We start from the raw sequence: 15,584 nt of genomic DNA, 5'->3' as shown, positions 1-15,584 counted from the left end.
TCTCATCTGTCGGGAGTGAAGATTTTCAGGCTCAGGTTCAAATCCTCACTTGGCCACAAGGCTTACTTGGTGGCCTTGAGCCCTCTCAAACTAATCTACCTCAAAGGGTTGTTGGAAGGGCCAAATGGGTTAGGGTGAGAGGAGCCCTTGGGGCAAAGCCAAAATATAACTGAAATGAAATAAAGATAGACGTTTTTGTGCAAATCCTTGGTAACATTACAAGGGGTGCTCTTAAATTATACAGCAGCGCTAGTTGATAAAACAATAAAAATTATTCTGTTACAACAAGACAGTACTGAGCTCAGTTTCATTACTGCGATTAAGAAACACACAAACGACTGTTGCATACAAAATTAACATTTCGGCTGCCAACGCAAGCATTCAAGATCTGGAAATCGGATAAACTGTTCTACTTCGTTTCTCAGATTATCTTTGGAGTGAAGTTATGCCTCAATATACAGACTATTACACGGCACAGCAGCCCTAAGTCACCCATAGGGTATCTGCATATAAAGAGGCTATAAGCCAGAACTGGCTGCCTGATCTGAGAGCTGCCTCTTGCCCCCGGCTGAGTTGCTGTGCACCAACTGTGTGAGAAAGACGATCTGTCTAGCTAAGGAGGAAATAGGAGGAAATAGGAGGACTGGAAGCAGAACAACGAGGAGCAGGAAGTTGAGGGATGGAGGGTGCCAAGAAGCAATGGAAGGAGTTTGGGCAGTTCAAGGCCAATGAAAGAGCCAGGTCAGAGGGGGACTGGCCTCTAGTTCAGCAGAACTGGCCAAATATCTGGCCACTGGTCTCTGATTTAAATATGCCACCACTGCTTTCCAGACATTTCTTGTTCAGACAATTGGGCATTTGGAAACAGGAAGAATTGTCCTCACCTGCAAAACTTGTTGACCAAGTGATGTTGAGGTTGAAGTTTTTAGAAGCATTGATAAACATGTCCAGGTCTCTGTTTTGCTGATTTCAGGGGACAAAGAAAGCAGCACAGATTAATGGCTTACACACAGAGAGAGCAGCTTCCATCAAGTTTCGTCAGCACTGCTTGGGCAAGAACAAAAGCATGCCAAAAATCCCCCTAAAACAGCCCAATAGGATTCAAGCTTACCTGTGACACATTAAAACACAGCACTGGTTAAGTTTCTGTTTGCCAAATATTTTTGCTTTTTTTTTTTTTGTATTTCAGGAAGTGGGAACATGGGATCCAAAATCCTACAATTTTACCCTGTGTTCACAAGACAGGAAGATTCTGAGTTGCACAGAATACCACTTTATTCAGAATTAAGAACAAGAAATCAAAAAGAGGCTTTAAAAAAAGCAAGCAGAAAACCCCACATTGGGTTATGCGTACACTTGTTCTCTGGAATTCCCAAAGTCATTTCCATAACAATGTCCCAAGGAGCCACAGCAAGCACTAATAAGTAAATTAACCTTCCTTCAGCATGGTCTGCAAAGAAAAATGCCAAATATGAAGTCAAGCAGCAGCAAGCCAGAGACTAAACCTGTAACTTCCTAGAAAGGCAAGATAAAATTAAGAGATTCCAGTCACACTACGGTCAGACTAGCCCTCCCTATAATAAACTGAGCCTGGCCATTCTGAGTGGTCAGCACAGAATGGCAAAGAACAGCAGGCAAAGAGGGTTGGAACTACTAAGACGCAAGGGTACAGCCATAGCACAAATGTACCAGGGCTTTGCCCTCAAAATGCATTATTTCAGTGTGATTCCTGAAACCAGGGCTGTGTCAACTTTTTTTAAGAGAATATCTATTTTCAGGAAAAAGTAAGAGGCATTTCCTAGACCAGCTCTCAATTAACCCTTTAAAAAGGGGGGGCATCTGCCTCCTACTGGTTAGAGCAGGAACCACAGATATATTTGGATCACTGAATAGAGACAAATACCCATTTGTAACTAAAAGTGTATTTCTTTAAAAATAATAATAATAATTGATTGCTCCTATGGATCCTCTGTATTGATGCCGTGGTGTCAGTATGGTTGTGTGGCTCCCTAATAATTACTGGATTCTGCCATGATTAAAACAAAGTTAAATTAAAAAATGTATTTTATTTTTAAAATTACCAATTGTTCTCACGTGCCCCCTCTCCTGTGACACTGTGGTGTCAAAAGGTTTTTGTAAAAACTGGAGGACCACTCCCAAATTTGTCTATTGAAAAACAATATTGGTTTTGGCGGGGGTGTTTTTTAAAAAAACAACTGACTTGCTTATGCCAAAATGTTTTTTGTGATCCCCCTAAGTCCTCAAGTTGTGTGTGTTTTTTTATTTAAATAAGAACCATGCCCACATTTACACATCTGTGACACATACTCTTACATTACTGTCCCCTCAAGGTCTGGCCATGCAGCCCTTGGCCTAGAAACGTCAGCCCCAAGGCCACAGGACTTCACACGCAGGAGTATAAATTATCAATTACAACGGTCGCTGTAAGTTGACTCTCAGTGTAACTGCAAGTTTTAAAAATAATTTAAATTTTTAAAAATTCACAACCAGCCATTTATTACAGCAACGAACTCCATGGCTAATTACACATATGCCTTGAGGTCATCAATATATCTCAACTTGAGTTCCCCATCGCTAGCAACAGAACTGCAGGAGCCTCTCACACAGTGCAAAATGAGCACAGAACCAGCACTGAAAGGAGCGTGCAGGCAGTCTTGTTGTGGGCGGTGGGGGGGAGAAAAGAGTCTATCTCTGCATGCAGCCTACTGACCGTCGGTCAGAGAGAACCAGGGCACTTTAATAAACAACGCGAAATGCAATGGGGATAATTTACTAACCTCTTCGGGCGTCGCTACGAAATTGATTGCCGTGTAATAACGATCATCTTCTTGCGAAAGGCTGAAGGTGAACTGATAGTCGATAAGGAGAGTGTCTATATAAAAGTACACAAATTGGAGTTAGGTGCCGCCGTGGCATAAAGCCAGAGTCAGCCCGAGGCAGGAAGTTTGCTACTTGCTAGGATATAAATAAGGGACATAGGATATAAGGGACATGGGTGGCGCTGTGGGTTAAAACACTGAGCCTAGGACTTGCCGATCAGAAGGTTGGCGGTTCGAATACCCGCGGCGGGGTGAGCTCCCGTTGCTCGGTCCCTGCTCCTGCCAACCTAGCAGTTCGAAAGCACTTCAAAGTGCAAGTAGATAAATAGGTACCACTCTGGCGGGAAGGTAAACGGTGTTTCCATGCGCTGCTCTGGTTCTCCAGAAGCGGCTTAGTCATGCTCGCCACATGACCGGGAAGCTGTACGCCGGCTCCCTCGGCCAGTAAAGCGAGATGAGCGCCGCAAGCCCAGAGTCAGCCACGACTGGACCTAATGGTCAGGGGTCCCTTTACCTTTACCTTTAGGATATAAATATGAGCCTGTTGCATGGCTGGCCCTTGCATGTGAGCAGGAAAGGCAGAGAGGGGGGAGTGCAAGCAGATGCAGGGCAGCAGCCAAGAGTACAGACCAGAGAGCCCCCGGGTTAGTCTTGCCCAAGCCAGTGCATCTAGCCACCTGCTCTTTACGTCTCAGCTCAGCAAATGAAGCAAGGATGACAAGAGTAATGGGCTCCTGAAGCAGTATGTTGCATGCACTGCCATTACGTTCTGTCTGGTGGGAATGCGCAAGGAGGCTGGGTTCAGGTCACGGTACAACACCTGGCGTCTTCTCTGCTGGCTTTTCACCACTTCCTTAAGTCTTGTTTGTTCTTGTAGGCATTTAATTTATCTGGTAAATCCTTCATTTAGTTTTTATCTGCCGCTCTGTTTGCATTTTAGTTTTTAATTGGTTTTTAATGCCTTGTTTGATCGTTTTAAATTGTTTATGATTGCATTGTTAGCATCTATTAGAGGAAAAGGTGGGGTGAAAATAGGCTCAGGCAAACAAACTGTTTGCATTCGCACAGCTATCTTTCTTTTCTTTTCGCTCTTTTGCTTTCAAGTGCCTCCTTAACACGTATCTGCTCGCTCCAACCGGCCCTCTTCTGTTTTTACAGCCTCTCCATTAATGTGACTTGACTTTATTATTAGATTGCAAGCCCACAGGCAGGATTGGAACTTTTAACTTCTTTTCAAGCATCTACAAATGCGAGGTGGGTGGAGATGTGTGTTCCTGCGTGCACACGCACTGAATAAAAAACACACCATTAATTCCACTGGAGGGTTTTGATCCTTATCCTTTATCCAATGGCAAAAATAATGACCAGGGTGCTTCAGAAGAAATCAGCAACCCCTTACACATATATCTAAGTATCTTGATTTAAATGTATTTTTATGGACAGAATATGGCACAGCTTTTCTGAATGTCATGGGCCGCGAAAACAGGCCTCTGCACCACCAAACTGTCTAGACCAGCTTCTTGCAGATATCCATTATGAGAAGCCTGCGGTCAACTATTAAAGCTTGCTATTTCAATCTTACTATCAAGTCCATCACCTCTGCAGCTCCCCCAGACATGCACCTTCCTTCTCCTTCCCTTCACTCTTCTCCTGTGGACGGCACCTCTCTCCTTCCTAGAACCCTTCTGCTTCTTGCCTCTATAGGTTCCTAACCACCTCTTGAGAAGGCAAGAGCAAACTGGATATAATAGCAGTTGCACCTGCAGCTGAAACAGCAGCCCCTCAAGCCAAGACTGAAGCCCGTTTTGCCAACTGCAGTCTAAAACGCTGAACTACAGCTCACCTAGGAACGGCAGCTCAGGTTGCGTCCACTTAGGGAAGTAGAAAGAGAGACAGACCCTCGTTCCAAGGGGGACTGTCAGAAACGATCAGGCCAGAAGTTGCCAACCGTTTCAGACCCGTGGGCACATCTGCTAACCCAAGGAAGTGTCGCAGGAGCCACACTCGCACACTATGACTAAGCACACACCGCAACCTATTCTGTTGGCTACAACAGAATGCTGCTTTCAGATCTAATTTCTGCATGGAGAGGACTTGTGGGTGCCTGGGACAGGTTCACAGGTACCCCATGGTACCCCCTGGATTAGAGAACCAACACACATTATTTATATAGTACAGTTTGTGTGTGTGGCATGAGGAAATGGCAATAGAAATTAGTGGAGACACAGACTGAGGGGGACACAGACTGAGGGGTGCAGGAAGAACTGGAGGCAGAAAAGGAAGTCACTACGGGGAGGGAATGAACAGACTCAGAGAGAATGGGGTTGCCACTACAAATACACATACAGTCGTACCTTGGAAGTTGAATGGAATCCATTCCGGAAGTCTGTTTGACTTCCAAAATGTTCAGAAACCAAAGCGCATCTTCTGATTGGCTGCAGGAAGCTCCTGCAGACAATCGGAAGCCATGGGTGCCCCATTGAACAGTCGGCTTCCAAAAATAGTTCACAAACCAGAACAGTCACTTCTGGGTTCGCGGCGTTCGGGAGCCAAAACGTTCGAGAACTAAGCTGTTCAAAAACCAAGGTACGACTGTGTGTGTGTGTGTGAGAGAGAGAGAGAGAGAGACAGAGACAGAGACAGAGACAGTGAGAGAGAGAGAGAGAGAGAGAGAGAGAGAGAGAGAGAGAGAGAGAGAGAGCAGCTCCAGAATAAGCAGCAGCCAACAGAGAAAGCAGCATATTGTTCTCTACTTTTTATATGCCTTTGAGCTCATTTGCAGCAAGCTGATGATGTACAAGTACCAAGTTTCCATACAGGCAAAAGAAAAACCATTTTCACTCACAGTAGCACGTTCCTTTGAGAGGATTGCCTTGGTATCGGTTTTCGACCTCACACCTAGAAGAAAGAGCATGAGCAATGTTGACCTTCTGCCTTAATTTTCCCTTGAGCTTGAAATTGTAATGTTTGTTTGTTTGTTTGCTTGCTTTTCTTTTAAGTCACATCCAGCATGAACCAGGAAGAAAACCACTTCTTATTAAAAATAAAACAGCAGCATGCAAAGAGACGAAAGAACAAACAACTCGGGACCAACAGAGGCGACGCAAACCCGGTGGAAGAGTAATGAAACTGAAATTTGGAACACATTTGAGAACCTTGCCACTAACTTTAAAAGTTGCCTAAAATAATCTAAGAAGCTACCTAAAATAATCTAAGAAGCAATACAAGAAACCACTGGCGGTGGAGAGCTAGGGAAATGATGGTTTGTTTCACTACATGTTTTGTAGAGCATGGAAACTATTTGAAGCAGAAACAGTTTATTTTTCCTGAGCATCAAAAAGAGAAACCAGGAGGGGGGGATATATTGTTCCTGGACCCTTCAGGACCAGCAGTTGTGCGACGGAGGGGTCCAGCCTCCTGAAAGACACATCTATCCTTCAACTGGCATCTGGAGAGGGGTCATCTCTTCCCTCCCTCTGCCAGGTAGCTGGACTAAAGGCTTTTGCCTGTCTGGAGTCCCTACTGGACCATATGTTTAAAAGGTAGTAATAAACTGGGGGTTATCCACATCTAGCATCATCATTATTATTATTATTATTATTATTAATATTATCATCATCATCATCATCATCATCATCAATGCAGTCATACCTCGGGATAAATACGCTTCAGGTTGAGCGCTTTCGGGTTGTGCTCCACAGCAACCCGGAAGTAATGGAGAGCGTTACTTCCAGGTTTCTCCGCTCACGCACGCGCAGACGCTCAAAATGACGTCACACGAATGCTTGGAAGCAGCGAAACGTGACCCACGCACGCGCAGACGTGCTGTCGCGTCTTACGTTCTGTTCGGGATGCGAACGGGGCTCTGGAACGGATCCCGTTCACATCCCGAGGTACCACTGTACTCCACCCATCCACTCTGAAAAAGGAGGTAGCATTTATGGCTGTGCTAAATGTTTCCTGTTTTTAATAATATTGCAGAGTCAAAACTACTGCTTTCCAAGCAGAACAGAAATTCCTACCTACCCCATATAGTTTTCTGTACTTTCTACTTCTGATAATAAAAAAAACCCAAATCCCTGATCGCACAGCATTGAACTAGATGACCCTTGTGGTCCCTTCCAGATCTACAGGTCTGCTATTCTACAACACCATCTTAATGTAGGCATTTATTTTATTTATTTTATTTATTTCTAGCACCTATTTCCTGCTATTATTTCCCAAGCACTGCTGCTGAGACGACACGGTTTTCATTTCCTGCTTACAGCTTCTTTCTAGAGTGACCTCCAGGCAACTGGGCAGCAAAACGCAAATGTGCTAATGTCACAATGCTACATAATCAATCAGATTTGGCTATATGCCGATATCTCTCAGAGCAAACAAAGCCAATTAAATAGTGTGAGCAATGCTTCGTAGACTGGTCACCCTGGTTATCACAGCCAATAATACATTATGTATTGAGCGTGATGTCTTTGAGGACAGATGGGCTATTCGTGACCCTGCTTCTTGAGTAGGGGAACATTTTTCCCCCTTCCCAGAGTCTCTCAACTGGTGGGTGGACTTTCAGTGCTGACAAAACAGTGTTCAAGCAAACACACCCACACCTCAAATCTAATAATTTTCAATCACGTAACCCTGTAGCTCACTAAATCTTGAAAGCAGTGGTGGGAATAGATTCTTAAAATGTGTATTGTGTCGTGCAAGTAACTTCATAGGACTCCAGACTAAGAGCAAGATCTTAGTTCTGCATATCCACGGATCACCTTTTTAAAAACAGGATTCCGGGTTTATAAAGTAGGATAGCTTTCTTCTTCGGAGCTGCAGAAGCCTGGGCAGGTTTAATCTCAATAGTGGGCTAAACGTTCAGTGTTCAACGTTCATCTCCATCTGGTACGCAGGCTGAGACCCTATCTGCCCGCGGACTGCCTTGCCAGAGTGGTGCATGCTCTGGTTATCTCTCGCTTGGACTACTGCAATGCGCTATATGTGGGGCTACCTTTGAAGGTGAACCGGAAACTGCAACTAATCCAGAATGCGGCAGCTAGACTGGTGACTGGGAGTGGCCGCCGAGACCATATAACACCGGTCTTGAAAGACCTACATTCGCTCCCAGTACGTTTCCGAGCACAATTCAAAGTGTTGGTGCTGACCTTAAAAGCCCTAAACAGCCTCGGTCCAGTATACCTGAAGGAGCATCTCCACCTCCATCGTTCTGCCCGGACACTGAGGTCCAGCGCCAAGGGCCTTCTGGCGGTTCCCTCTCTGCGAGAAACCAAGTTACAGGGAACCAGACAGAGGGCCTTCTCAGTGGTGGCACCTGCCCTGTGGAATGCCCTCCCACCAGATGTCAAAGAGAACAACAACTACCAGACTTTTAGAAGACATCTGAAGGCAGCCCTGTTTAGGGAAGCTTTTAATGTTTGATGCATTACTGTATTTTAATCTTTTGTTGAAAGCCGCCCAGAGTGGCTGAGGAAGCCCAGCCAGATGGGCGGGGTATAAATAATAAATTGTTGTTGTTGTTGTTATCAATATTATAGCACGAGAACAGACTGCTGCATCAGGCCAATGGCCCGCCTAGTCCAGCACCCTGTTCTCACAGTGGCCAACCAGATGTCAGTGGAAAACCCGCAAGCAGAATACGGGCACAGCAGAAACGCTCTCCCCTCTTGTGGCTTCCAGAACCTGGCATTCAGAAGCTTTGCTGCCTCCATCACTGCACTGCACCACTGCACCAAATAAAACAGCACCATGACACATTCTGCTTCAACCATGTTACCCAAACCTGTCACCGCACCCCATCCAGTCCTCTATTTTATTGCCGGCGTGTGCAGCAAGATGCCACTGATGCATTAATAGTGCATTTGAAGTGGTTATCTATATATAATGCTCCCTCATTATTGAACGCACAATTTAACTCCACCCGTCCCATTGGTGGGTGTTCACGCCACCCCCAATTCCACCTGCCCTTTATTCCCCGGGGGCAGGTTGGTTGCCTAATAATAATAATAATAATAATAATAATAATAATATTTAGACCCCGCCCTTCCCAGTTCAAAAACCGGGCTCAGGGCAGCTAACAACAAATTTAAAAGACAATTATAAAAGCAGCATAAAATACAGTATAAAAACATGAATAACAATAAAATTCAAAAATCAATTTAGGGGAAATAAGCATTAGATAATCCCCCAGGGCTAGCTGGGTAAATTAGTCCTATTTGGGCCAGCAAGGAGGCCAGGGGAGAATTAGCTGTGGGGTCTTCATAAAAGGGGAGGGGGAAGGAAAAGAAGGGGAATAAAAGATCAGGCTAAATTCAAATTGAAAGCCAGGTGGAATAGCTCTGTCTTACAGGCCCGATGGAAGGAGGTTGAATCCTGTAGGGCCCTGGTCTCCTGGGACAGAGCATTCCACCAGGTCGGAGCCATCACTGAAAAGGCCCTGGCCGAAGATAGTCTGACTTCCTTAGGGCCCGGGGACCTCTAACTATGGTTATTCATGGACCTTAAGGTCCTCTGCAGGGCAGACCAGGAGAGGCAGTCCCGTAGATACGAGGGCCTTATGGAGCCACCATGCTTTCATTTGTACATTTTTTGTGTTATTGCAATCAGGCTGCAGTGGTTGTGCTAAAATGTGCATGTCTACAGAAAAAGAAACAGGAATGCCACCACATGGCATCAAGGAGAAGCCGGGGATGGGGGGGTAACAGCTACATGAGCTTCGCTTCTGGCCCCAAATGAAAGTCAGCTGTGCTCTGGTGCCAAGCCACCAGACTTTGATTTTTAAGCTTTTCTCTTTTTTATGCTCAGGCTGTGATTACGCGTGAAACCTTTGCTCGTTCACACACACAAACGCCACCCCATAGGAACGACTTTATCCAGCATCAACAGGAGCGGCTACAACACAAATAAGTGGATTTTATTTGGTGCCTTGAGAGGGCACCCCAGCACTCTGGTGCATCAAAAGCTGGATCCCACACCCCAAGTTGGAAAATTTGTGGCATGAAAAGATTTCTGTAGAGAGCCAGTGTGGTGTAATGGTTAAGAGCGGTAGTCTCGTAATCTGGGGAACCGGGTTCGCGTCTCCGCTCCTCCACATGCAGCTGCTGGGTGACCTTGGGCCAGTCACACTTCTCTGAAGTCTCTCAGCCCCACTCACCTCACAGAGTGTTTGTTGTGGGGGAGGAAGGGAAAGGAGAATGTTAGCCACTTTGAGACTCCTTAAAGGGAGTGAAATGTGGGATATCTAATCCAAACTCTTCTTCTTCTTCTTCTCTTCTTCTATGGGCCATGCACTGATTGCTCACAAAGCAGTCTGACTGCCCTGAAACTTTTGTGGGCACAAACAGTATTGAATGCAGGAGTGTGTAGAACCACTCCAATGCCATCAAGAGCACAATGAATGGAAAATAAAAAGGACATATGGAAAGGCTGACTCACAGCTGACACTCCTCTCCTTTGATTCCTTTTGTGGTGCAAAAACACTTCCCTGTGTTTGCGTTGCAGATAGAAGCATGGCCATTGCACTTGCAAGCTGCAAGATAAACAGATTTTTTTTCTCTGTAAAATAAATACTGATGGATCAATTAACAAGCAATTAAGATGTTCACATTGTGAGTGGCTTCCCACTCGCTTAAATGCCTTGAATGCGCATTTATGTCATTTATGACAGGACACAAAATACTGCTTGTTGCACAAATTTGCAAGACTGCAATTGATTGAGTAGTACCCTGAATTTCATCTCTCTGCCTATACGGACAGACAGACAACCCCTGGGTGAAAGCTAAAACCAAAGGTAGTTCAGCAGCCTTAGCAAAAGGCGAGGAGGAAAGCAAGATCTTATCAAATTTCAGGCATGAATGAATGGCAAAGGGATCATCTCTACAGATTCAATGTCTTTGTTAAATGAGTCAATGATTGGGAAACGTGTTGCTCAGACTTTTGGTTCATATTTGAAGTAGACCTGCCACAACGAATATTATGATCCATACCCCTGTGAAATGCTTCTTTCAGTTCAGTTATATGACAGATGTAATAAAATATCACTGATGTTATACAGTTCTATCACTGGTAATTATCAATTATTCTGTAAGAGCACAGAACAGACACAGAATATGTATCAAGTGTAGAATTCAGCTTTCTGGTAATCTTAACTACGCTTTTTAAATGGTTCCCACCCCTCGAGGCTGGGAAGGTAGCCTTGAAAGTATGTAAGTGAAACTTGCTGAATTCTCCCCAAAAAAGCTAGATGAATAAAATTCTCAGTGTTTGGATGGCTTCAGTGCCCTGGCAAAACACGAATAAATTATGCAAAGAAGCAAAACCATAGCATTCAGTGAAATCGTGTAAATTTGCTCATTTTGCGCAATTTACAAATTGCAGAAAATAGGTTTTCTTGGCACAGAATGTTGCACAGTCCACACACAGCCTTGATCATTATGGCCCACATACTAGCTGTTAAAAAAAAAAAAAGGTCAGGCAAAAAAAAGGTCAGGAAAGGAAATGCAATTGTTCAGCAGTGGGGAAGATGGATGGGGGACCCAACTTACGCTGACAGGTGCCTCCATTTGTGGGATCTCCATAGTAACCGGAGATGCAGGTTTCACAGTGCTTGCCAGTTGTCAGGTTCTCACACCTCTCGCAGATGCTCTCGTTGACACATCTACTGTGCCCGTTACACTGGCAGGCTAGAAAACAAAAAGGGACGCTCCCATCCATCTCGATATTTGTCACCACAATTTTGATTGCTTGGCGTTTTGGGCTAAGTAACAGCAAGTTCACACCAGACCAGGTGGTCTTGCTTTCCAGCGATCCAGGATAAGCTCCAGAGCATCTCAGCAGGGCTCCCCTTCCCAGAGTGGACTGGAGTGCACACATTCAGCAGCCACAACACTCAGCACTTAACTGTGCTGGAGAAACTCTCTGGCGTCTCAGGTGATTGTGCATCGCCTGTATCTGTACTCAAATAATTCTAATGGACATTAGAATTAATGGAGGGAGCACATGCAGAAATTTGCTCTTTTTATGTTGACTCATCTGCCCATAGACAAAGGCATTTATACGTGTTGTTTTGTCTAACTACACAGCACACAATTCAAGGGAGCATCATAATCTGGAGGCGAAACCCAAAATTATGTTTGAAACTCTGTATTTGAAACACTTGTGTCCCCTTTCATATCTTGCCAGTGCTGAACTGCCTGATATCTGCAGCCACTGTTTCCTTTGATGGCATCTGCTTTGGGAGACATCCCACCACCTCTATTCTTCCCCAGCCAGTTTAGGCTCCTGTTCTGAATGTGATGAAATCACAGCACAATCTAGCAAATCGGATTTAGCTATGTGCTGACATCAGTATATGAAAACTATTGATAAGGGCACTAGCTTCTTTCTGGTCACAGTATGCCTAGCCAATCATGAATCACTGGAAGAACTGGGATGTTTCTCTGCTCTTTCACAACACCAACTCTTCTCCCCCCCCCCCCAAAAAAAAAGAAAAAGAAAAAGAAGAACCAGCCAAGAAAGAGAAGCTTTGCATTCTAATAAACTGTTCTATTCCCTGCCCCAATTTCAGGTGACATTAACCCTTATATCTATTTCTATTTTATTGCAACTATTTCCCATAAGGCTGCAGCAGGGGAAGATATGTGACTGCAGGGCTGCTGCGCCAGCTCTGGTGAGTGACTAGATCCACTGGGCTCCTCTTCTCCCACCAATTGTTGAACTTCGACGTGGTCCTTTTAAGAACTTCATACCTTTAGGAACTGTTGTCTGAATTTGCTTTTCCCTCTGCCTTTCCTACTGCAACATGTCTTTTAGGCTGCAAAACTGGGGGCAAGGACTGCCTCATTTATTATGGAGTCTTTTAACTAAAGAGAGGACTAAAAACACTATAAACAAGAAAATGGAGCGGCAGACTTCTCACATTCCCCTACATTATAAACGTAAGATTGCATTCTCTGAAGTTCTCTTTAACACGGCTAACATCTCAGCACTACTCAGGAATAAGCACCATTACCTGGTTCCATTTTCAAGAAACTGCACACATTCACTGAAAGATTAAACAAATCCACCCTCTTGCCCCTGCCTACTGGGCACACAAGAGGATCACTTAAGGGTTTTAAGAGATAACTGATCTCCACATCAAATGTGCACTCCTAAATAAGTTACCTGGACAGTGAATAAAGGACCAGTTGTATTTGTTCTCAGCCAGGCACATGCTGACATCGAGGATAGGCTCTAGGTAGGATTTTCCTGTTGCTGGTGGAGGTGAAGGCGGCATCTTCACTGGACCTCTGGAAGAGCCTTCAATGCACTTCCCCTTGCCTGTATTACTGGGATCTGTACACCAGCCACAGCCAGGCTGCTCCAAACAGTGCCCACAAGTGAAGTAGCCAGAACAGTTTTCAGCTGCGGAGATAAAGAGAACTTCCAGGTTAAGGAAAGAAGCCCACCAGTGCTTTAAGGCTTCACATCCTGGCCTGGTTCACATGCAACAACAGCACACCAGGGTCTGAACATCCTCCCGCTGCCTTTTTCGCATTCTGTTTCGATCCAGGCTGGCTCCAAGAAGTCAGAGTTTGCCATTAAAGCTGAATGAGCAAACTACAGCCTGCAACCTGCCTTCCAAACAGCAACTGGGAAGCTTAATGTGAAGTGGGCTGAATTTTTTTTTTCCTTGTAGGTTAGGACTTTCCAAATATCAATAATGCAATCATAAATAAAGATGAATGGAATTTTAAAACAGGGCCTGGGTTGCATCTGGGTAGCCCGGTAAATACTGTGCAGGAAAACTGGTGTTGGGGGCTTCACCTGGAACTCTACCGGAGGCAGTAGCCTGGCAGGATGCAGACAAATGAGAGCCTCAAAAGTCCTACTCAGTATGGGGATCCTAACATATTCCTCTGGATTTAGACCTCTACAATTTGCCCACAGCCACCCTGTAAATCTGGGGAGCAGCTTTGGGATCCTGTTGTCCTCAGTCCTACAACGAGCACACATACGAGTAAAATTCCTTCTCCAGTCCAACAGAAGAGTATAATAAAATCTGTATACCCGCTTCCTCCATAGATCTCAGGGCAGTTTGTAAAATACAGGCAGCAACCATTTCATGCAGGGGTTCTGTTCCCAGGCCCTGTGTGTGTAGCATAACACATATAAACACACCCCACCGCGTTATACCCCCCTTCTCCCATCTTCCAGGTCCAAAGGGACCCTTTGTCGGCGACTGCACATCAATTGGATGGCCCCCAAATAGTCGCAGCCTGTGCATAAATATACTAGGTGCAGGAACCACTGGACGATACCACCCCCTTTCTGGAACTGCCCCTACACAACCACCGTTGAGATCCCCATCAGCCAAGGGGTGCTTACGTGGACAGCTGCTCACGGTATGCCACTCCATGCACTGGCCATAAGGGAAAGAGGCCACATAGGCACTGGAGTCCACACACTGTTTCTTGTTGCTGCACCACATGCACTCAGAGTTGCTGCTGGTGCATTCGCTGCACACCGTTCTCAAGCCACAGGGGGTACGGCACTGCTTGGCACTGTGGTTGGCTGCACATTCAACAACAACAACAAAAAGGGATTAGTGCAAACAGCTTTTACCATAAGAGACATTTACAAGCCTTTTTCTTTTCTTCCACCTTGAAGCCAAAGGTAACACTACATTGCTGGTGAAAAGAATCCAACTTTCTCCTCCCGAACCCCCGAAAGGCTGCCGAATCCTGACACCGCTTCTTGTCAGCATCACTGTGGTCCTTCCCATTCTTTACTAATAAAGCTCTTATCCATTAAGGAATCTCCCGTAGCCCTCTTGCTGACAGACCTCTTCCTGCAACCCGGACAATTCAAAACGGCTCTCGAGTTCACCTCGGTGCCTGATTATCCATTTAATTTCCCCTCGAGGCTTTAGCCCTTGAGGTCACACTCTGCAGGAACGCCAAGGTTCTTCAAGATAAACCACAGCTCCCTAGACTTTAAAAGCTGGAGCTCACATTTTGATCAGCAGTGGGATGGTGTCAAAGGAGTCTACAAAAGTAAATTATCACCACTCTGACAGTGGAACAGACTCCCTCGGGAAGTGGTGGACTCTCCTTCATTGGAAGTTTCTAAGCAGAGGTTGGATGGCCACCAGTCATGGATGCTTTAGCTGAGATTCCTGCATTGCTTCCTACGTTCCTGAGTCAGACAACTGATCCATCTAGCTCAGTGTTTTCAAACACTGACAGGCAGCAGCTCCCCAGAGTTTCAAACAGGGGACATTCCTAGCTGTAGCTGGAGATGCCAGGGATTCAACCTGCAGATGAACCTGCAGACCTTCTGCAGATGAAGCAGATGCTCTACCACTGACCTACCGTATTTTTCACTATATGACACACTTTTTTCCTCCTAAAAAGCAAGGGGAAATGTCTGTGTGTCTTATGGAGCGAATGCAGGCTGCGCAGCTATCGCTGAAGCCAGCAGAGCAAAAGGGAGAGCTGTGCAGCGCCTCTTGCTGTGATGCCTTCATAGCGATGGACGATGAGGGATGGAAGGGAGCCCTTACGGAGCCCCTATTGTCCCTCATCCTTCCTCTCTGGGAAGCCAGCAGACCAAGAGGCACTGCGCAGCTCTCCCTCTTGCTCTGCTGGCTTCAGCAGAGCAGCACAGCACCTCTTCAGCAAAGCGGGAGGAGGAAAGGAAGGGGCTCCATAAGGGCTCTCTTCCTCCCGTTTCGCTGAAGAGTGTCGCTTCATCTCGCCCGCC

General features: G+C 45.6%; 1 protein-coding gene across 3 annotated transcripts in view; it reads right to left on the bottom strand.

Annotated features, from left to right (window-relative positions):
* Nucleotides 1-15,584, bottom strand: part of ATRN (attractin) — a 168,404-nt gene that overhangs the window by 64,480 nt on the left and 88,340 nt on the right. For all 3 annotated transcript variants that reach the window (XM_081876620.1, XM_081876621.1, XM_081876619.1), the window contains exons 17-23: nt 14,208-14,393; nt 13,005-13,244; nt 11,387-11,524; nt 10,278-10,371; nt 5,686-5,738; nt 2,799-2,893; nt 885-963 (exon numbers count right to left, since the gene is read on the bottom strand). In XM_081876620.1, the coding sequence (XP_081732746.1) occupies nt 885-963; nt 2,799-2,893; nt 5,686-5,738; nt 10,278-10,371; nt 11,387-11,524; nt 13,005-13,244; nt 14,208-14,393 (885 nt within the window). The remainder of the gene's footprint in view (nt 1-884; nt 964-2,798; nt 2,894-5,685; nt 5,739-10,277; nt 10,372-11,386; nt 11,525-13,004; nt 13,245-14,207; nt 14,394-15,584) is intronic.

The sequence above is a fragment of the Podarcis erhardii genome (assembly GCF_964252035.2).
Source record: "Podarcis erhardii genome assembly, chromosome: 9".
Classification (NCBI taxonomy): Eukaryota; Metazoa; Chordata; class Lepidosauria; order Squamata; family Lacertidae; genus Podarcis; species Podarcis erhardii.
Note: the sequence above shows the minus strand (reverse complement) of the source record. Positions and strands in the feature narration are given on the sequence as shown.